The following is a 23651-nucleotide window of genomic DNA, read 5'->3' on the forward strand; positions in this document are numbered from 1 at the left end:
AGACCAGGCTTCAGGACTCTAATAATTAAAGTTCTGTGAATGAATGAATGAATGAATGAATCTCCACCTAGCCATTTACACAGTGCGGACGAAAGACGGGTATAATACACACGAGTCGAAGTCCTCCAGTGCGCGTAAGTATGACAGCAGCGCGGGCTTGAGGGTCATGGTAAAGGTGCTGTTCCAGACGTGACCCATTCATCTGTAAAAAAATAGGATGTGGTCTAATTACAAACTAACCATAGCAGAGGAAGACTGTCGCAAACACCCACGCAACTTAACTGCACATGTCATTAATGGTGTACTTGTCGATACGTTTACGAGTCTTACAAAATAATAAGTAAATTTCATTTTAAACATTGATTAGGCAATGACATCAATCCGGAGGGGCTAATTAAAAGTGACAATGTTCAAGAATACACCAAATAAGCGTTTTCACTGAAGAAGCTGAGATTAGCATACCTGTTCTTTTTTTTACTTTTCTGCGCCAGTTAGGAACAGGGGGAAGGGGGGGGGGGGTAGCAAGGAGAAATCAATGCTGTTGCATTATAGCTCTAACACGGCTTCGGGAAGCTCGGTGTCAGCGCAGCGTCGCATCAGAAATCTAAAGAAAAAATAACATCGAAATATCGCTTGACTACTAGCGTTGCAGATGTGTCCAGTTTTACATTAACTCTCTTATTTGCAAGCATTCTCACAGGCCATCTCGCTATAAACAGACTTACTTTGGTAACCTTTGTAACTTTCCTAACGGGACCCTGAAACGGTTTTGACGATTGTATACAAGCGTGCTCAGTCGGTAGGCCAGGTTCTTCTGATCATTAGGCGGTAGATTTAAGCGCTCCGAGTAAAAGGTGCAATTTATGAGGTTTTAAAAACGTACATTGCTACCGATCGCAGCGCCGTCACTGCCCTGCGTTTTCAGTCGTCCCTTCCCATGCTACATAGCGTGGGTGAGTGATGCCACACGGGCGAGCGATCCGTTACGTCATCGGGAATGCTTAAAACATGCCGCTGCGTTAAGCTGACATTCTAGAGTGTACTTTCGTTATTCGTTTCATTTCAATTTACACGTAAAAGCATCTGCGGAGGGTATAACATAGGGGGAAATACATATAGATATGCACACACGAAAATATGCGGGCATAATAATATGTATACTCTCGACGTACACAGTCTAGAAGTCTAGACGTTTCTTCAAACCAATGACCCCACATCCACGTGGGAAGGCGGCTCGTCTGCTACAGCTCCGGCAATGGCAGTCGATGGGACAGGAGGGGTTTCTCACATGAAAATAGGGGCAGCGACGCCTTCTTTGGCGGCAGGAACATAATGGCACCCCGCAGCGCTGCCGTACGCTCGTCTTGCGCTGCCAGGTGGGTGCAGGGAGTAAACTGCAGCCACTACAGGCTGTAGAAGACGGGAGCGATCCGTGTCGATGTCAACACCAACCTCCTTGGTCAACACAGCAATCCCCCGCAGTTTTCAAAAGAAAGGCACTTTTGGCGGTAATCGCCGGCTCCGCATTTGTCAGAGAGCCAGATGTAAATGATTTGCCCAGAATGGTAGCAGTAAAAATACGCTAACGAGCCTACACCCCCTCCCAAGAAATAAGCATTTCGAAGGCAACTGAACGTGCTGTACAACGTATCAAAACGACCCCTCAAAAACACGCCATCTTGAGTTGACTTTATGTAGTGGTACCGTCTGCGCCTCTACCGGAGAAAGTGTGGGTTCAATTCCTGATGTCAATGTATTTGTTTTCTTTAGGTCCTAGAGTAGCGAAAACATTATAAATAAGCCATTTCACCCCATTCGCAAGTTAGCGGCAGCACTTTCTTTTTCCGCTTATGGCGACAAAGAAATCCTAGGAGCCTAATATAGAGACAATCGGAAACGTACATACTATTACATATTTTGATGTTATCACGCCATTATCAAGCCGAAACAATACCGGAAACAGCTATTTTGTAGGTTGTACAGCAATGCGAAGTGGACGCACGCGGTGGCTCTTTTCGATTCAATAAGCATTACAAAAAGAGAGAGAGAGAGAGAGAGAAATGCCAGCGGGAATTGCGTCTAGTGCCACCGCGTCTCCGACCTCGGCGCACAGTTTGGCGTTAAATTTCGCTCCATGTAGCCCAGGCTTAAGAGGAAGCTTTAGCTCGGGCCCAACTCTGACGCGGCCTATTCAAATACATGTAAAACGCAAAAAAAAATTTCTAAGATAACTCTTGGACCGAGTTTAATGAAGTTTGTTGCATACAAGAGAGAAAGTTAAATTCTAGTGACTGTTGGAAGTGAAATTTCAATTTCGGGCCTGAATTTTGTTAAAACAATTTTCAAATATTCGACAGTTTGAAAGAAATAGAAGCACGAAGTTTACAAATTGATAGCTCTGCATCAAGAACAAATATCGCAGTTCTGTAAACGGCATCCATTAGATCATTGAAAGCGGACAAATTCGATATGTCATTTTACATCTTGCGTGAATTTGTTACATTGTTTACAAGGGATCTGCAAAAGCTGTATTTCCATGTTATTAAATTTTTTGAGATTGATGTGTAACATATCAATTTTGTCCGCTTTGGATGTACTATCAGATGCATTTCAGAGAATTGTATTATAATTCATTGTTGATGAGTTAAAGAGTTGTAAACTTGATAGTTTCACTTTGTGAAAATTTTTGATTTTTGCCAATTTTTAATAAAAATTGATAATCTAACTCAAAAATCCGATACCAGCAGTCACCAGATCTTATGTTTCTCTTTTAAATGCAACAAACCTCGTCAAATTTGGTGCAGTGGTTGCCGAGAAAAACGAATTCTCCTTTTACAAGTATATAGATATGAGCACCCGAGCTAAAGCTTCCTCTTAAGAGGAAGCTTTAGCTCGGGCCCAACTCCAACGCGGCCGATCCAAATACATGTAAAAACGCAAAAACAGTTTTCTGAAATAATCCTTGGACCAATTTTAGTGAAATTTGATGCATTTGAGAGAGAAAGTTTAATTCTAGTGACTGTTGAAAGCGGAATTTTGGTTTAGGACTTGATTTTTGTTCAAAAGATTTTCAAGCATTCGGAAGTTTGAAAAAAATAGAATACACGAAGTTTACAAATTCATAGCTGTGCATCAAGAACAGATATCGCGGTTCTGTAAACGGCATCCATCAAATCATTAAAAGCAGACAAATTTGATATGTCATTTTGCATCTTACGTGAATTTCTTACATTGTTTACGAGGTTCTGCAAAAGTTGTAATTACCTATTAATAAATTTTTTGAGATTCATGTGTAAGATGTCAAATTTCTCCGCTTTAAGTGTGCTATCAGATACAATTCACAGAATTGCAATATCATTTTTTCTTGCTGAATTACGGAGTTGCAAACTTGATAGTTTCGTTTTCTGAAAGTTTGCGATTTTTGCCCATTTTTAATAGAACGTTGACAACCTAAATCGAAAATTCTAAACGAACAGTCACTAGATTTTAAGTTTTTTAAATGCAACAAACCCCGTCAAATTTGGTACAGTGGTGGCTGAGAAAAACGAATTCTGCTTTTACATGTATTTAGATAGGAGCACCCGAGCTAAAGCTTCCTATTAAGAGGAAACTTTAGCGGGACACAGTGATGGCCACATGGTGTAAAAGTTGAGGGAGAACGCCATGGCTTAAGGGGAGGGTAATGTTTTACCAACGAACGTGCGTTATTATAGCGCGCTGACACGCAATTCTTGTGATAAAGCATTCCTTGAGCGACACCTTCTGTGTCTATGCATACGACAGAAACAGGTACAGGGACCCTTTAAGATATAAAGCAGTGTCAGATGCAACTGCACATTTATATTCGTCATCGTCGTAATCAAAATGATCTGTATTACAGTGATAGTCAAGACGTCAGCACAAATGTGTCTTCTCTGTTGACAACTTTCAATTTCGAAAGAACTAGGTTTGGCGGCTCCACATTTCGCTGGTGGCTCCGACACCAAAACAATCCATCGCCTTTCGTGGCTACTCATCAACCACTACAGGTCAAGGAATCTGACCGTCTCTCAGTACTCTATAAACGGCTTCTTTTCCTCTTCAGCTACCATCTGCGACCTTCGACCTTTCTAAACATATAATTGTATTTAGATGCCTTTCCAGTATACTCACACGGCTCGCGTTGCATGCTGCACAACTGAGAGGAACTTACGTAATGAACTCTTTTCTCATGTTCCTCGAGTGTTGTGACTTCTAGCTTTTCCCGCAGAACGGACACTTTCCTCAGAGCCAAAGTCCAACCAGCACGGATGGCCACAACCAGTTCTCCACTGTCACTCCGTTCTTCCAGGATTCGAGGGACCACGACGGTGGTTGCTGAGGCCCCTGTGCAAAGCAAGCCGGTCACTAGGGCACAGTTACTTTTATTTGGATGGCCACTGCTTTTTTATCTCTGAGGGCGCTGAGTGTCAAATAATATGGCAGCTTCGGTGAATGGCCGAAGCTCTGACAGCAATAGCAAACATTAGCCTTGCGCTGAAATTCTTGCGATGGTATTCAAACTATACGCAGCACGGGCTATGCGCGTATGTGACATGCGTTGGTGCACCAAAATTTCTGGCACCCTAAAAGCCTTAGCACGTCGCGCAGGGTGTGCGATAGCATCGCACAAACGCCATTGCCCTACCCGTAAATAGCGGCGCCAGTGAAATTACTTCCTTTTCAGATTGTGAGCACTATTATTGTTTGGCAGTTTATATTATTCTGAGAAAATTTAGATAAAAGGCATGTGCTGTTCATATAATTTTTTAGGACTTTCGTTTGCGCGCTGCAGTTCTCAAATATTCTGAAGAGTAATCAGTTTAAGCAACTTCGGCTGTGGAATAGTAAATCATCGTTCTTGCACATACGGTATCGATAGACATAAAGCTTACATTTACATAGATATATAGGGAACATGACATCGATGGTAACAATTCGGCTGGAATTTACATATTGATATCGCAATGAAAACATTTACGAACACGGCTGCTCTGTTGGGTCAATCACAATGGCAGCTGGCAATGCTTAGGCGCTTTGTGCTTGCATGTGCTCCTTGCGTGTATAGAAAGCTGCGCGGCGAACTTGTCCTCGCAATACATACCACAACGACCGCTTCTCGAAAGTACTCCAGTACATGCTTTATTATTGAACAGAGAATGGCCGTAATCGACTGAACGTGAACGGTAGTCGCGAACCTAAGGCTTTGTTAACATTTTTGCTTCTACTCGGTAGTCACTTATTCCACAACAATTAGTTACGCACAGGTTCGACAGTAACATTGTTGCCACTTACCCAGGGATGTGTAAGGCGAATAGAGAAACTGCAAGGAGGCGATCAGGCCTATCAGGTCGTTTACATGTCGCCTCCACATGTTTAGAGGATGCATCCAAACTCTCAGTAAGGGCAACATCTATCGTACTCCTTATAAACTTCACGTAAAAGTACATACAACAAGTTACAGTGGGACAACTGCGGGCCAAGGCGATACTGAAGTGTCTTTGGCCTTGATTCACATTTTCTCTTTATTCCGTGTCTTCTTTTTGTACTTTCAGACTTGAATCTTTTCATGCATAAATGTCCCATAGGAAAGTGCCGGTGTTCATTCGAGGACTCGGTCAACGACAATTTAAGGCACGTGATTCCTAACTCTAATCACTGAGCAGACATTCAGTGAAGCCATCTTGAAGTTACACATGCTAAAATTATGCAAATATAGAAATGCAAAATAGAGACGGACAGCTTTATATGGCAGCGAAGCTAGACCTACAAATTTGAAACTCATATTTGTGAGATTACAGCTGGAAATGGCTTACAATTTCATTGCCCTTTTACATAGAATCCTGGAAATATTTCCTTGCATAAAGCATATATAGAAGCAATATACACCACTAAAAGTGGTGGTTGTGTCTGACCAGGACATAAATGTGGAGAACCAACAAATGCATTCAATACGCATTGTCTATGGGAACGAGACGGCGTTCCCTTCATTCGTCTCACTACTTCGCCACTATCCTGACGTTCCATCAATGTTCGGAGCACACTACTAACACAAATGTTCTTAGCAGTCTCTCCTCCTACCTTTAGTGCCACCCTAGAGCAATAAAACGTCTGTAATCGCACCTGAAGTGCGAAGGCTCTAGCGTAGCCGAAAGCTCTGGAATTCTGGAGAAACCGAATGTCTTAACACGTAGTACCAAGGTGCTCTTTGTTCATCTTTCATGGCTGCAGCTTTTTCGTTTGGATGAGAAACCAGTTCGTTCAGTCCAGAAACTTCTTTAACTTCCTACAAGCATGTGACCTGCGAGGGGCATGCCTTATATAGTAATTCCTGAAAGCATCAGAGTAGCCATATAGCTCTAAAACCATGCCTTGTCAGTATCTTGACAAGGCACCGGCTGCGCCATTCATTAATTCATTCGTCATTATAGCCGACATTTACGAATGAATGAATGATTGAATGGCGGGTAACGAAGCCTGTCGGTGTTCACGATTGCAAGGGAATGACGTGACGGTCAACAAGAATTTTGCAATAAGTGATGGATAGGGCCTATTATAGCATCGTAGTTGGCGATCCGATGCAAGTGTCCTCTGCTATGGTCATTTGTTTTGCCACAGCTGCAATTGAGCTCTTTCTTTTCTTTCCCATGTAGTCAAAGGGGACTGAAAGGGAGACCGAGACGTGCAAAGTGACAGACGAGGCGCTTCGTCTGCCTCAGTCTGCAAGTTCAGATCTTTGCGCTGTTACTCGCTCAGTATTTTTTTTTGTTCAGACTCAAATGCCCAGTCACTTGTTACTTTCACACAAAAGAGGGCCTTTTGTCTTTCAACTTCTATGTTTTTCTCCTATTTTTCTCAAGTATAGTAAGTTACCTCGTGTTACACTCACGATAACAGTGTTAAGTTTTATTACCGTTCACTTAGCAGGAACAAATACTTGCAAATAGATTTTATGTCGGGGTGTTCAGTGTGCTACACTTGCACTTTGAAAATGTGCAAACGTATGTTTGCAGTTTGCAAGCATCTTAAAGCAGTGCTACTTATAACAAGGGTAATTGTCCGTTATCATGGTGAACGCACGTGTAATCAAACCAGACGTTGTAAGAGGTAAAATTTTTCGAATTTTTTTATTATCGTTGAATTTGAATGACACCGTAGTAATAATGTTGATTTCATTAAGCGGGATAACATCATCGGATTGGGAGTGTTATTCCTGCAACATGGCGATACCTTAATAAAAGATGTGCATCCAGTTATGAGTCCGTAGCTGTGTAAATACTAGTAGCCGTGCCCAAATTGATCATCTGCAACGTAAAGCCCTTCAACTGACAGGCAACTTGAGGGCAGAGCCCATGCTCAGGTGGAAGCTCGAGGCTGCCCATGTCGGTAACATGGACATTGGTTATACGCAAATTGGGTAGCGCTGTGGTCGAACGTGGCCTGTGCTACACGCAGTGAAATAGTCAATTCTCTGCCCGTTATTTCTTAGAGATTGACGAAAGCTAAATAATACAACACTAGAACGCAATGTCAGGCTAAATAGCGCATGGGGGCACAATGCTGAGCAACGGGAAACGACGCCGATAGAGTGAAAGATAGACAACACAGTATGCAAGAAGTGAATTAGTCTAAAATAAGCGTGACTTTTGTAAATCATGCAAGGAAGCCCCGCAGAAATATAGTGATGTATATTTGTCAAAATCTGCGTTAAACGCATGTGCGTTGTTCGATTACCAAGTCAGATGCATGATCTGATCAGAGTCGCAAAGTGTGTGGCAAATGAGGATGATCGGCTCAGATGCACAATTTATTTCTATCGATTTGGTTTATAGAAACCGCAACAACACGTACTAATGCTGAAGCTTTGGCGAGTCCCTGATTCACCATTTACCATTGGTATCGCGTTCATGTTGCGTCTCTGAATGATCTGTTCTTCGTAGATCCGCGATAGAACAGCCGGTGCCTATCATTGCTAAGGGGAACAGATTAAGCGCAAATAGATGTCCTAGTATAACTTGAGGAGAGCCAATTTGATCAGTTTTGACTGAACCCGCACTTGCTGCACTTGCTGGTTCGCACATTGTGAGCGCGTTCACTCATCCGAAAGCACAACGCAGACAAGACAATGCCTCAGCAATAGCCTACGATAATATAGGTTACCTTTACCAAGGTTAAAGCGTACTGTCAGTAAATACTCACCGGCTGACAAACTAGACCGCCAGCAGAATTGAAACCTGGACACGCTGTGGTCAAAAGCAGAGGAACATGGCGACGTGCACTCATTTCGAAAGCTGCATTTCGCCGCAGTGTTAGCGTGTTTTCTTCTGTGTAGGCAGCGCTTGTTTGGTTTTCTATACTGGCAAAGCACAAAATCTTTTTGAAATGCAACTGCAAGCATCGCCGAAGAAAGTATTTCTGCAGGCTGACGTGAATTTCCTTACCAGGAACATAGCCTCGGAAAATCCAATATTCCCTATCACTCTTTACTTTTACACATATCAACATATATTTCCGTAAGAGTTCAAAAGATTATTTTGTTGTAGTTCTTTATTAAATGTAGCGCGCCACAGATCGTCTTTTTTCACTTCTTTCCGAATCTAGCAACAATTCACACTGGCGGAAGCTGGACACAGGCGGGTGATATCGTATGGACGACTAGCGCTGAGACCTTACCTGCCAAAAAAAGCACCGTAGCGCACAGCGTACCGAGCGGAAGAAACGAGTAGTCGTCAGTAGGACAACTTGCGATTTAGCGTCGACAAATTAATTGCTCATCTTTAGGCACATGTGTCCATCTTCTGCACTGTCGGGGCAATAGTTCGGTAGACCGTGGAATCACATGAGCCCGTAGTAAAACAGATTATTATATACTGGACATTGCTTGATGCATAGAGCTAAAAGCACTCTTTCACACCTTAATACAGGCTTGCGTCTGTTATCGTTCGAGATATTGTGCCATTTCCGTGAAGTCGCCAGCTTGAAGTCGTGGAGTCACCAATTCCCGTCGCCAGCTTCAAGGACCGTATTTACTCGAAAATAGGTCGGACAGGATGGATATAGGCCGACTTTTTGGTAATAAACACGCCGATAAAGAAACACACACACACACACACACACACACACACACACACACACACACACACACACACACACACACACACACACACACACATATATATATATATATATATATATATATATATATATATATATATAAAGCGTATAACGGCCTACCCAAATCGGTTTCTTTAAGGAACGAAACACATTGAACATGACAGGGCCTTATTTACTCTTTGTCCGCGGTGCCTTCGAGTGCTTTGGATGTGATGAAGCATTTCTCAAAACCAGTCTGGATAATCTCCGGATTGGTTTTACGGTGGACGCGACGGGGGAACTCTGTTAGCTCGGCGCATATTTTAGCTTTGTTCATGAAAAAAGGTAGAGATTCTTTGGTCACTAATCTCATCTTGTGTAACATTTTCGCAAAAGAAAGAAAGGTCAGTCTATATCTGAATCATTAAGGTACTGATTGTATTGCCACGCTGGGACAAATCACTGCTCTTAAACAGACCGACTAGCTAGAATATATCCACTGAACTGGCACTTAAACGTCTTTCCATGTACGCGGACTAGCCTGCAAGAATGTCATGTGCTGATGTTATGGAGAGGGTAGATGTGTTGACTTTGGTATTTTCATCTAAATGCGCTCATGCAGTACCGAAATATTTTGCTAAGAGTTTAGTTCATGTAAAAACTCTAATGAGTTGATCGAATCGCATCTTCAGCAATTATGAGTGTGTTATAATAACTTCACATAATTATTTTGGGGTGGAAGGATTTAACCGCACACTGTCACGTAGGCAATAAATTAATAAACTCACGAGTGAGAACGTAAATCAGAGATGTTGTTTTAAACGCCTCATCATTGAAATTTATCTCGCAACTTATGTCAGCCCGTGTATAAAGCCGAGCCATAGAAGCGGTATTGTGATATACAGTCGATTCTGTAAAACCCCGTTGTAACAAACGAAAAAAAAAATACGCCCCCGTTCCACCCTGTGAAAGTAGATGTAGATTGAAGCTGTTGCCGACGCTAGGCAAGCACCCCCAGCACAAGCGGCGTACGTCACGCGCACACGCCCATGTGCGCAAGTGCAGCACGCCTCCTCATCCTTCTAGGCCCTCCGCCAAGCGCTAGGGCATTATTGAACTAAATGAATCTTTAAAAGTATAAATTGCGTCAGAAAAATGCGTAATGTACGACTTACACGCTAGCTGCAGTTCCAGTTTCAGTTTATTCTCCATTCAATAACAATGAGTAGGTAAGAGATAGCATGCAGACGCGAGTCCCAAAGTCAATGACTGCAGCGGGACCATTGGTTCCGACATGATAGCTTCGGATCATTATTCGAATGTACGTGAAAACATCAATCTGTTTCGCGGAAAGTGAAACACAAAGCCCTTTTGCAGCTGCCGCTTCAGCTGCCGTTTGAGGTCTCTCTGAGTGGTCGCGGCCGCTATGTGGCGGTACCGTTATCAAAGCATACGTGCTCATTCTTGTAGGCCCTACGCCTAACGCAAGTGCGTTATTGAACTAATTGAATCTCTCAAAGAAATATTCCTGTAAAACTCGTGCAAACCACGATTGTACACTACCTGCAGGCATGATAGCATCGAACTGTAATTGAAATATACTAGAAACCATAATTTTCTTACGCGGGAACTCGAACACAAATTCCAGTTGCCTTGAAGGTAACAGTTTCGCTGTGAAACTTCACATACATGTCGCCACACGAATGTTAAAATAAAGCGGTCAGGCTCGCAAAATGAAATAAAGAAGACATCTCACACCTTTCTGGGATCTGCGAAGTTCCAAGCCCACGTTGTACCTCAAAAGGTCTGCGCAAAAGCAAAGACAAGACAGCACGTGAACATTTGGGTACATTTCTGATGAAAAATGAAAATAAAGATGTGCTTGTTGCTTCCACTATAGTTTTGCAACACAGACATGAACATCTTAAAGCTTTCTTAACAGCTTAGGACATGAAATTCTCTCATGCACATGGCAGTACATTTAACAGTGCGAGCGTGTCAGGAAATGTTCATGCATGACTGATCTTCTAATCAGTAAGCAGATGTTAAGAAGCGCACTCATGTGCGTGACATCTTGTTAGTCTAACAAGATCACTTGTAGCGCATTTATAGTGCGCGCCCTTTCTTTGGGATTTACCTTTGCCATTTCTAAATGGGCCCGGCAGACGCGGTGACATGTTTAATATTTCTAAGACTCGCAGCATTTCCTTCAATCGCCACTCGTACACTCTCAGCCCTTTACACGACCTCTTCAGTAAAGAGCACTTCGCATGCGTCACTGTTTTACACTTTTGGTAAGCGAGTAGCACAGATGCGCTTTCGAATCGCTATACACCGGAGTCACCCTGCCATGGGTCACCCTGCCCTGAGGTACGCCTCTCGTGGAGGGCACCGCCGCACAGGCAGAGTTCCCACCGGAAGGAGAGATTGAAGGTAACGGGCAAATTATCTACTTGACGTCACCAAGCCTCCGTTAAGGCCGGCAAATAGATAAATAAAGAAAGCTCGCAGCAAGCCAGCTCGACCCCCTCACTGACGCAGAATGTAGTGCATTCGCCCGATATCCAGCAAGAAGAATGATATGTTTAAAGAACGAACGCTCGCTTATAATGTCGGAAGGAATAGCTAGCGCGCCATTCTACGCCAAGCGAACCAGCTGATAACTCTACTCTCTCACATTCTTCTTCCTTAAATTGTGGGTATTTACTAGATCTAGAGATTCGCATTCCCAAGATATTACCTGCAGAAAAAAAAAAGTTCGTTAGCCTGAGAGTCATTTGAATTCCACCTTTAACATCAGATCATGGTGCACAAGAAAACGTTATTCATAAATTATTCCTAATTCGATGGAAGCGGAAATCTCTTCTCAACACCTTCGAAATGGTGTACTTTGCTATGCACTCTCCTTTATTGGCCCCAACATTATTGTTCATACCTATACACAAATGCGGTCAAGAAGATCAATTTATTGGATATTTGAGCTTCCTATTGTTGACCTGACATTTATTTGAGGCAGTTTTGTTAACTATTCCTAGCGGGTTGGTGTCCAACTATTGGTCAAGATATTTTGGCATTCAGCAACACGAAAGATTGGAGAAAAATTACCCTAAATTTGCGAAAAGCGCAAGTGTGTGCAGTTTTCAGTCGTGAATTCTGTCATGAGGTGATCCACCTGGGAATACGAAAGGTTGCATGTTTCATAAAAGGACACCGAACAACTTGTTTCAGAAAGCTTAGAAGCTTAAGTTCTAGAAATTTTCTTGTAGACGAGAAAAGAGAAATTGAAATTGGCTCCCTACTCCATACGGCGCCTTTGACCATCAGTTGCATCTTCAACGATGAGGATGAGCTTCAAACATTGCAGATACGCACAATATAGCGTGGGCCGAAAATAAGGTGGCTTGTGCAAAACAACGTCCGAAACATCGATAACGATAATGCCAACAGCAACGTCGCAGCGATAAAGTCGGGTAGTTAACTCAGTAGCTCAAAGCATTCGCTACCACCAAGTACATCGCCAATGCAGTGCTACGCCATGTTTTACGGCACTTCCATCGGGAGTGGCCCACATTTTTCGTCAGCCGAATATCTACAAAGTGTGTGCAGTCAGCCTATAATGACAGGCATAAAAATAATCAATTTGTTGCCTTTAACGTGACAATGCTGCACAACGGGCTATGAAGGACACCGTTGAGGACGTCGCCACGTTATATATACCACCTGTAGTTATTTACTTCGTGTCTAAATGTAAATTTACTTTCACACACAAAAAAAAAACGATTCAATGAATCCTTGAATGATTCCAATGGTAATGAAAACGTTGGCAAACCTTGCATGAGCCGTTATAATACCGTAAATGGTTCCGCGACAAAGGCAAAGACCGCGACGTTGTGCATTGAAGCCTGCGTGTTGGGGGTCTACCATAACGCTGACAGATCGAGTCCTAACATCAAAATTCTATGTTGTATTGCGCAGAATGTTTGTCTTACGTCGCCTTCCGTGGAAGCCCAATGGCTATGGCGATGTGCTGCCGAGCTGGAGGTGGCGGGTTCAATCCTGCTGCCGTGGTGGATGCATTTCGACGGGGGCGCAATGCAAAAACGCTCGCGTATACTGTGCATTGGGTGCAGGTTAAACAACTCCAGGTGATGCCCCACCAGACGTCGTGAATCATAATCTGATCGTAGTTTTGCCACGTAAGACCCCAAACATTTATTTTTTCTTTTATGTTTCCCAAGACAGCTTGTTATTGTTTCTCCGAGAAATGCATGTGAGTACTCACAGAAAGTTTCAGGCCATATTCGCTAAGCTACTCACTCATGAGAACAGTCCTCTATTGGCTGGCTTTTTCATTTACGTCGTTGTCGGCGGACTGAGAAAACGCGCACGCAGGTCTCCCAGCAATAACACCGACCCTATACGCCTGAATTATTTATATAATCCGGTCCCTCCTACGTGGAATCATCAAGACAAACTAGGTAATAATGTTTTGATGTGCTGCATTTGTGAGCCCTTGAAGACTTCACGGCTGTCATGCAACCTAAATGAAGTATTCGCTAATAATTCTTGCATTTATTTGTTTTAGTCCTGCTTCCTTTGAACGAAAACGTGCCGTTTTTAGGCCACCTTTTTTATTTACTTTGACTAGCTCAGTGTAAATAATGTCTACTTGATAAAACTTCGCTTTCGGGCCCATTCGCACGAAAAACTGTTGCTCACAACAGCCTGAAAGCAAGACGAAATTTCTAATTGAAAAAAAAAAACATGTTGCTTTTAGATTCACATTTCCACGCAGAAGAAAAAAGTGCACAGAAGGGGCCACACCAGAAATACCAGGAGTGAGAAGTACAGGTTTAACGACCTTTCTCATCTGTAGAGGCTAATGATATACTCAGGTGTCGGGAAATATGTTTTCTGCGTCAAATGTGTCTTCCGCGTGACAGGCGTATTCCGCGTGAGAGACGCCTTACGCGTGAAAGGTTCGGGCACTTCGATGCAGAAAAAGTAAGACTGGTGGTAAAGCATTGACTTGCATGAGTCGGAAGTAACTGTTATTATATTAAAAACAATCTCTTTTTGGTAAGTTCCGCCCCCCCCCCCCCTCCTTCCCCTTTATTTTTTCGTATGAGCTATCCTATTTCTAGCTTCTTTCATGGGTCGATCCTGGAGATAGGGCAATCATTTTAAAGATGTGCGCCGATCCCGTAGATAGCTCTCGTACTCCGGTTCCACCGTGCCGTGCCACCATGCGATACTGGTACGGATGGCACCACATGGTGGAGTGCGCCATGTGCTCTCCTATTATTCCCTCGTGACACCTGGCGTTTTGAAACGCTGTCGTTGCGACGCTCACGACTGAGACGCTGCGAGCCTGAGAACAAATTCTGTAGTTCATACAGCCTATTCACACCTACAACTTGCTGAGGAATACATTGTCTTTCATCGACATCGACTAGAGCTTAAATTGTCTTTGCTTCTGCCCGGTTGCACCTTCCAACGCCTGAAGAAGGGCCCGATTAAATTTCTTACGCAGACATTTCTGTTTCATACTATCTCGGTGGTGCATAGATATACCTGCTTTATATATATTGTTACGTGTGAAAAGACACAGACGAAAGAGGCTATTTACAGGCTATTTACACTGGAGCCAGACAGCCAGGTCGACCCTCGCTCGCGCTAAGGGTAGCGACCAACTTCATCTTGGTTCTCGCGGCGGCCCGTCTCTTGAGCATCGCTCGATGATATCGTAATAATATCAAAAGATTTTCTGAAATTACCTAGGACAGAATTTCTGGAAGAGTCGGAAATTGTCTCTATAAGAAATCGCAATGTCTAGATAACCATTTAAAGGTATTCACTAATTATCTTTCTAATTATTCACTTTAGGGCTCGAGTGTCAATTGGAACATTGTTGCCGAGCAGTCAAGAAGTTTGGTAAGCTTAACATAATTCCTGAGGCTAGATCTGCTTTCGAGACACCAATTACGAAATAGTATTTTTAACTGTTTTTTAATGGATAGATAAATAGGTAACAATTAAAAAAAGACAACCATTCCACTGTGTGAAGATGGAATGGCACCAAAAGCCGACGACAATAGAAGTTCTCAAACGAAAAGCAGTGATTTCACTGCCATTCCATCTTCACAGAGCGGAATGGTTGTCAGGAGCCACGTGCATTTCTTTAAACTTGGCCTTGAGCGCCTTGTGACTGTAGATTTTGTTGGGGTCCACGGTGGGCGGGAACGGAACGATACCCATCGTTCTCCTACTGGGCACGATCGGCGCGCCGAACCGGCACTTCTCCTTGCTCTTCTTGAAGCACGCGTGCGTGTGCTGGTGGATCTGCGCCCGCTTCCGGTGCAGAACCGACGTCTCTAGCGAAATGAGGAACTTGACCATGCTGATTGTCGCGGGCATGTTCATGCTCACTTCCTCGTTCGGCGCGTTGTTCAGCCGCAGTAAAATGTGGACGTGCGCGCTTCCTCTCTACTGAAATTGCACCCACTTGAAGAAGTCCACAAAATCGTACGGCTTGGACGGAGACACCTTGTTGTATTTAAGAATGTTCAGGATCACGGCGAAGAGTTTGTTGGTGTGGATGGCGCCCGCCGCCGGGTCGTTGCTGCACAGTTCCATTTTGTCGAGGTAACGCATGTCCCCTATCGATATCCTTCCCTCGTCGTTGCCCTGCACCCTGATGCATTCCAGAAGCTCGATAAGCCGATCCAAGTGCACCTCGGACGAATATATCGTGAGGAACGCTGTGGGTTTGTCCAGTTGCTGAATCATGGCGAACACATCTTTCTTCCTCTCCATCCAGTAGTGGACCGTGTCGGTTCACACCGGCACCGTTTACATTGTCGTTACTGTTCGCTCCGACGCTCCTCGTTCGTGTGACAAGAATAGTTCAAGGGTGCGTTACAGGTTTCCGAGCCCACAGGGGTGTGTGCCATAGAGCTTGGACTCTTTCAGCACTTTCACCAGTATCGGCCGACATGATGATTTTTTCTGTTACCGGACGCCGGAAAAACTACGGAAGGTCAGTCATATACAGATTTCGCTGTAATATAGAATGGACGGAAATAACTGCGGACCGCACTGGAGCTGCCTAGGGCAGACTGCCGGGCGTCGGAAGGGGGGGGGGGTGAGTGCAGAATGACAGGCAGACAGGATAACAGAGAGCACAAGGCACAGAAGATAACTATTTACACATAAACAACAGAAACAATGAGCAATGTATTGAATCAAGAATCAAAGTACAGAATCCGAAACTGGCTGGGGGCGCATTTTCTTGTCACGTCATTTATGACGCCGTGACACAGATACGCATCATGCCGGCCGCGCCCTGGCTGGAAAGTGAAAAGGCTGGCCCATTGACAGACTGAAACCACATCTCATAACGAAGCTGACTGCTTTGACAGCTCCTTCGAGCTGTCAGGAAATGACAGAGGCGTCTCAACCGTCGGTTTCAGTATTCGAGCATCACCATTCGCGGCACAATAGTCAGTCCCGGTTTCTCCAGATACAGCGAATCTAGTTAGGACAATAAATTCGCTCGTTGCAATAATTTGGGTGCGGCAACGCTGCAGACTGCTAAATTTCTGACATTGCAACACACACTGGCTACAGTCTTACGAAGCAGTGCCAGAGGCTACAGCACGCGCTGCACCTCCGACACAGCTGCTACATGCTAACCACGATAAGAACGCCAACTTCTTTTATGCATGATGTTGCAGAAAGGCCCAGCGCCCCTAAGGGCTCAAAATATCACAGAACCAAACAAATAAGAAATGACAAGCAGTATATGTACAATTTGGGTGCGTTCATTTATTGGAAAACACACAAACGCAACATTCAGGCAAGGTCTCTATGCCCGAGATATCGCTACGCCTAATGAAACACTGGCGGGAATGTTAGAACAAGCGTTTTCGATCGCTATCACAATATTCACATTGCATTTTTCACAAATCGAGTCGTATATTTGCCACTGTATGCGCAATGACACAAAGAGACAGTAACCATGTTTAATCAGGTTTATCTTACATACCTAAACCTTCTTTCTGCGACCGTATTTTTATTTTATAGAGTAATTCAAAAGCGCAAGGCGTCAAGCTACACTGCCAGCATAAATATAAATGTGAGCACTAATCATGCGGCCTTGACACTGGTAATTGTCCGAAATTCTTATGTGCACGCAGGCACGTTTGGGTCATAGCGAGTGATGATTAAAGATAAAGAGATTAAAGATAGCCTTATTGAAAAGACAGAAATTGCGGTTAGCTCTGCTAGCAAGAAAGGAATAAGAGCTATGATGATCAAATTAGCCTAATGTAAAAGTGTCGTCCAGCACGCAGATAGCATATCTTGTTCTCTCTCTTTCTCTCTCTCTTTTTTTGCAACTCCAGCGCAAGCAGTGGCGCGCGACGTCGTGCGTTCCTCTCACTTACCTATTGTTTTAGTCGCCTTACCAGGCTTAAGCCCCGCATTTTCTTACTCGTTTAGTCCTCTTACACTACACAGCATTTGACTTCCGCTCGCTGCTCTCTACAAGAAACGAGCTATACCAGCCAGTTGAGTATTTTCTCATCCGAGCCGTATGACGTCAAGTTGTCTATAAATGACAATGGAAGCTGTTTAAAAAACATGACCGATCGTTGACGCTTTAAGAAGGACACTTACGTGTGTTCCTTTTCTTTAAATAAACTTTTTTATGTAGGAGTATACAACATGCCTTAAATCGGCCTCCATTATTGATGGCAGTAACAGACGATAATTTTAATTCTGAGGCAATGGCAACGTCTGCGAAATGAGCGCGTCTGAAACGACATTTCTAGTACTCTTAAGAAGACATATATTTTCGAACATGAACCGACATAATGACTTGCTACCGTAGCTGCTGTGCCACGTTAATTTGTGCAACTGGGAGGGCTAAGGAGCTGTTCTGGCACGCCTCACATATACCCCTCACAAAGCCTTCTGGGAAGGCTTTCGCTTGATGTCGATCGCGTTGTCTTGTTCCGGAGCTTGCGTGAACGGCGGCTGCAGCGGGGAGCTGAGCAGCGGATTTCCCGGGCGCTTGCGACGGTTGAACAGGTTTCCCCTGTTTCCGAAGAGGTTGAGCAGCAGTCCCGGACGCCTTCGGTGCGCGGTGTCCAGCTGAAAGTTGAGAATGGCCGGTATGTTGAGGCCCAGGCCGGTGCCACCGGATCCCGTCAGTAGTCGCATGTTGAAGAAGTACGGGATGTTGATACCCAGGTTAAACGGGCGTAAGGGGTGACCCACGGTCTTTGGCTTCTTCGAAGTCACTGCCGTTTGCACGCTGTCCTTGTCACACGTTGGGGGAGGTACGGATACTTCGGGCTTTGCGTTGTCGCCGTCCTGGCCAGCTGCGACTGTCGTGGTCGGGGCCCCGTCACCCAGCACCTGCGAAATGTGCCGGTGTACATGAAAAATAGGCCGAGTTGGGAGCGATTGTAGTAGTTTGGGTAGAAAATTCGTTTCACAGCAAACCGAATGGCCAGTTTTGGTGCTACGCGTGAGCACGGAGATAAGCTTTCGAAACCAAGTTGCCATAAAACGCCTGCTTTAATTCTGTTGCAATAGTTTAGTTTCAATGATCCATAAGCGATCGCACAAAGCTTCGAAAGTCAACCAGACAGGTGTCTGGCTTGACACCCTACGTGCGTAAAAGTTGAACGAAAACTAGAAAGAGGGAGAGAGATTGAATACTAGTCGTAAACAAGTTGACGCGCAGTGCGCCTATACAGACAGTCACTCTGGCCAGTATGCTACAAAAAAAAAAAAAAGAAGAAGAAGAAGAAGAAAAAGCCAGCAGTACTCGCATTTCTTTCTTTTCCCTCTAAACACATTCTGGTGTCCAGACAGCTTCAACACTTTGTTGTACCAAAACTGAGAGACTACGTTCGATCAACGTGGTCTTATTTCACGAAGTCTGAAACAAAATGTCGCGCGCTTCGAAGAGTTTCTCGGCCAGCGCACCATATTTGAATTTATCAGGTATTTCCTGTGCCTTCTCCGTTGGCAATGAGGGAGAAGCGAGTTCATTGACGTAATCAGCAACATCGACAACTGCTGCTTGTTCACACGACAACTCAGGGAAATAGGACATGTGCTCGGTTTCCCTTCACTCCTGACTTGAAGGTGTTAAATTTATCTTCGCGTGATTATAGCGCAGGAGCCGCCTCCTTTTCTGCGTCTTATCATTATATTAAAAGGCAACATAGTATATGTCAGAAGTTACGCGCAACAAGAGATACTTGTGTTGGATTAGTTGGCCCAGGATGCTAAGAACAAAAACAGCCAAATGGGAGGGACAAGGAAGAGAGACGAATGCAGCGCTGACTTTCAACTGAAGGTTTATTTTTCGCGAAGAAAAATATATACGCGGAAGGAACTGGGGTCCAGGGCTGAGGGGGACGAGAAACAGCCACAACGTATAATCTTCGTAGCCGAAAACGTAACCTTCAAACTTTTAAGAACAACCCCAAGCTTTCCTCTTCTCTTTACCTTCAGATGGGTGGCACATTGTGTGGACGTCGCGGCTAGACTAAACGCCCCCTCCTTCCTCTTTGTTGCGGTTGTTTCTCGTCCCCTTCAGTCCTGCACTGCAGTTCCTTCCGCGTGTACACCTTGCGTCGCGCAAAATAAGCCTTCAGTTGAAAGCCAGCGTTGTCCTTGTCGCTCTTCCTTGTCCCGTTTCTTGCGCTGTTATTGCTCTGCTATTCAGTTACTGTAAAGTCAGAACCAAGTTTCCGACTGATTTTCGACGTGGACGTCGTCCGGCATTGACGCTGAACGAATTTTATAGACGCCTCTGAACTACGATATACCTTCGGCTTCGACCATATAAATCCAGCAGGCGATGAAACCAAGGAAAACATAGGGGTAATTAGCTGTGGTTGAAATCGAAATGCACAAAATAATGAAGGGGAAGGAAAGCGGACGAAAACATAACTTATCGCCGATGAGAACCGAGCCCACAAACTTCATATTGCGTGTGCGATGCTCTACCAATTGTGCTACAACGACGTCCGGCCATCAATCCATCCACTAACTTGGGTACTTATGTGTACTAGATCTACCCCTGAGAGTGTTAGCCAGTGCCGCTCTGATCCATAGTAGGCGAACGTAGAACAAACACCCTTTTTTGTCTGATAGCGTCGCGTAACACGTTTACTTACGAAAGCAGGCACGTGGCTAATAAAACCTAGTATAATAAACCCTAGGCGTCAAGGTTGCCAGATTCGAGACCCTCGCTATGGATGAACCAGGAGAAAAGTAGCGGAGGGGCTCGATTTTTCTTAATCACGACCATATAGAGCCAGCGGGCAATCAAGCCAAATAAAGCCATAGAGTTCTTTAACGTGCACCTAAATCTAAGTATGCCGGTGTTTTCGCCTTTCGCCCCCATCGAAATGCGGCCGCCGTGGCCGGGATTTGATCCCGCGATCTCGTGCTTAGCAGCCCAACACCATAGCCACTAAGCAACCATGGCGGGTTGTGTAGTATGCGAGTTGGCTATCTTGCGCTCTTAGCACTTCAACACTAGTTTCCTTCAAGTGACTTTAGTAATTAGGATATCCTGCGACAGACAATTACACCAAATTAGAGTACCAGCCCACAGTGTCACTGCCTTTTAGCGAGAAAATTCGGCGCACATTTTCTTGTTTCGATGATCATATTTTCGTGGCACTATTACTACCGTCGTCTTCGGATTACGAAGAAATAGGAAATAATCAGATCACTTTAGACTGCATTGAACACAACAAAATTTACTATTGCAATTTTATGCAGTTGAAGTGTTACATTTAGGATTAACTCTTGGACTACTGAATACCTCCCTTCTCTCTCCCTCTACCACACTCGTATTTATTTCTTTCACAGGTTATTCACAGCCGCGTACCGGGGGCTCACGGTAAAGCAGTATTCACACGACGGAACAAATCGCGGTTCAAGCTTGCGGATCGCGTATCACGTGACCATACGTCACCCGCTCCTGCGATTAAATTAAAATTAAATTATGGTGTTTTACGTGCCAGAACCACTTTATGATTATGAGGCACGCCGTAGTGGAGGACTCCGGAAATTTCGACCACCTGGGGCTCTTTAACGTGCACCTAAACCTAAGTACCACAGGTGTTTTCGCATATCGCGCCCATCGAAATGCGGCCGCCGTGGCCGGGATTCGATCACGCGACCTCGTGCTCAGCAGCCCAACACCATAGCCACTGAGCAACCACGGCGGGTCGTTCCTGCGATGCTTCCTAGATCCGCGCGATGCGCTTCGCGATACGGCGGAAAGCCAAGCCACTGATTTTAGGCAAGCAAAAATGAAGCACTGGCGGCAAAATGCGTCGTCCGCGCCTCGTCAGAGCTGTCGTCTGCTTTTTTCTGTCTTGCGTATGTTAGCTGCGAAATCATCTGATTTACGGCATCTGTCACGTGATTGATTCGTCCGCGATCGCGTCCCGTCGAGTAAATGCACCTTAAAAGACAACATCTCCAGTTTTTTCATACTTTGCGCAATATTTGTCTTTATGCGTCAGGATAATAATGAGAAATATTTGCTTTCAATTCGTTGAGATCCTTGAGTTGTATAACTGTCACAATAATATAGCGTGACGAACTCTACAGAATAATGAACCAGTTTCATCGTGCTATATCAAAATATGCTTAGCAATTATATTTCTCTAAAACCCAGACATTCCTCTGACAGACGTACTGAAGTGCCGCTTTTAGTCGAAGAGAAAAAGAAAAGAAAGAAAGAAGCTACTCCGTGAAAGCAAGGCCTATTTCAAATCACTAAATGTGGTCGCGCTGTACCGTGTTTGTCAAGGTCGTACTCACCTGTGAGTAAATTAAAAAGTGGGCCGGGAAGTTTTCTTTCTTCCTTTTTTTCTTATGCTTGAGAAGATTTCAAATAAACATTTGCCCGGTTCAGTCAAGCTTATGATAACGTAAGAATTAGCCCTATCGATCAGCTTAATGCTGGAGGCCCTTGAAAGACCAGCACCCAAAGGGCCATTGACAAAGCCCATTCGGACTGGCCGTCCACCGCAGCGAATTTTGTCAGCTTTTCAAAAGCTTAAAACCTGTTGGAAATTGAGCGGAGGCTAATATTATGCCCCAGTTTGGCTCTACTGCGCATCTGTGCTTTTAGGGTACTGAAGAGATTGTGACAGAAATACTGCACATGCGCGCCATATTGGTATTCAGAGTGCCCACTCATTGGGTGTACGAAGAATGCTGGTAAGTCATAGACGATTCGGGATTTCGAAGGTGGTAATGACGAGTCATCTAGTTACCATCATGACATCCTATACGAGCAACGGTCAGATGCAAAAAAGTACTTATATTTACCACCACGGCTATAACTCAGGTAATCTGCCTGAGTAGGTAGATTGAACGAGTAGATAAACACGTATATCAGCTGCTTCTTTGTGTACAAAGAACGACTCTAACACAAGGTCTCTCGTGTTCAAGCAGCCGTCTAGTGTAAACTTTCTCAAAACCAAACTGAGAGCCTCCATGAAGAAGACAAGACTGGATCTGTTTCGGAAACGGTAATCTTGTATAGCTACATGTCAGTGCGCTGTCACTTATTCCTACCGTGTTACTGGCAGCCCTAAGTGGAGTCGTCGAGTTGAATTAAAATAATATACCCATGACCTGGCACTAAAGCGAAGATATTTTTCTAAGCATTACAAACACTGATCAAACAACAACCGAAACATCCGCAGACCATGACGTGAATGCAGTAATAACCGTTGTGTTACTATATATGATTGCCCCAGAACAGTGTATTCAGGTGCTTGATTTTCCCTCAGAACCTTGTAGAAACTAAACCTGAGCAAAAGGAAGTATAAGCCTAAAGGACGAAATGTGGGACCTGTTGTATCTGAATTGATACTGAAAAACACCTCAGTTTTGAAACTTTTCAATCGGCCCTCGTATATCCCCACAAAGAACGACGGTTACCAACCGACCCATATTCTTCTTAGCAGAAAGCGCTGACAGTGCAGAATACAATTGTAAATGCACAGTTTCGAGAAACCGCTTTCGAACAACTTCGTGGGTAGCGCCTGGCTGATCCAACAAAAGAAACATGCGAGGGGCTGACCTGAACCAGAAGAATGGCCGCCGCTGAAGCGGCGAGGAGCAGCCGTGAAGCTGAGCGTGCTGGAACCGGCTGCATCTTGTCAGTGTCCCCGCGAGGAATGCTCTAGCTGGCGACCGGGGACGCCTCAGAGGGTGGGGTGGGGCGGTGGCGCAGCCGGGGCTGGTCCCGCGGGTGGTAGCGGTTCCGAAAAAGCCACAAACCGGCTCTACCTTCCCTTCGCTGCGCCTCCTCGCCACCTCCGGCGGATCTTGTCAGAAACACATCAGTCGCGCTGCCGGCTACATGGGTGGCGTTGACGTCAGCTGATAGTCCAACGACAACCCCTTGACCCCCCCGCCAGCCCGATCACCGAGACCGGTGTGGCTGGACGTTTGGTGGGTCGTTCAGCCAGTCAGTACGA

General features: G+C 44.6%; 2 protein-coding genes across 4 annotated transcripts in view; both read right to left on the reverse strand.

The window, feature by feature from the left end:
• Positions 1 to 11107, reverse strand: part of LOC126532419 (A disintegrin and metalloproteinase with thrombospondin motifs like) — a 34768-nt gene extending 23661 nt beyond the window's left edge. For all 3 annotated transcript variants that reach the window (XR_008612618.1, XR_008612615.1, XR_011894654.1), the window contains exons 1-3: positions 10870 to 11107; positions 4193 to 4365; positions 113 to 202 (exon numbers count right to left, since the gene is read on the reverse strand). The gene's annotated coding sequence lies outside the window, so the exon portion shown is untranslated. The remainder of the gene's footprint in view (positions 1 to 112; positions 203 to 4192; positions 4366 to 10869) is intronic.
• Positions 11108 to 16918: 5811 nt separating this feature from the next.
• LOC126531195 (uncharacterized) lies at positions 16919 to 23368 on the reverse strand. The gene is made up of 2 exons (XM_050178624.3): positions 23252 to 23368; positions 16919 to 18534 (listed from the first exon to the last, which is right to left on the reverse strand). The coding sequence occupies exons 1-2, from the start codon at positions 23324 to 23326 to the stop codon at positions 18076 to 18078; spliced, it is 534 nt and encodes a 177-aa protein (XP_050034581.1). The 5' UTR covers positions 23327 to 23368; the 3' UTR covers positions 16919 to 18075.
• Positions 23369 to 23651: the final 283 nt, after the last annotated feature.

This window comes from Dermacentor andersoni, chromosome 5, assembly GCF_023375885.2.
Source record: "Dermacentor andersoni chromosome 5, qqDerAnde1_hic_scaffold, whole genome shotgun sequence".
Lineage (NCBI taxonomy): Eukaryota > Metazoa > Arthropoda > Arachnida > Ixodida > Ixodidae > Dermacentor > Dermacentor andersoni.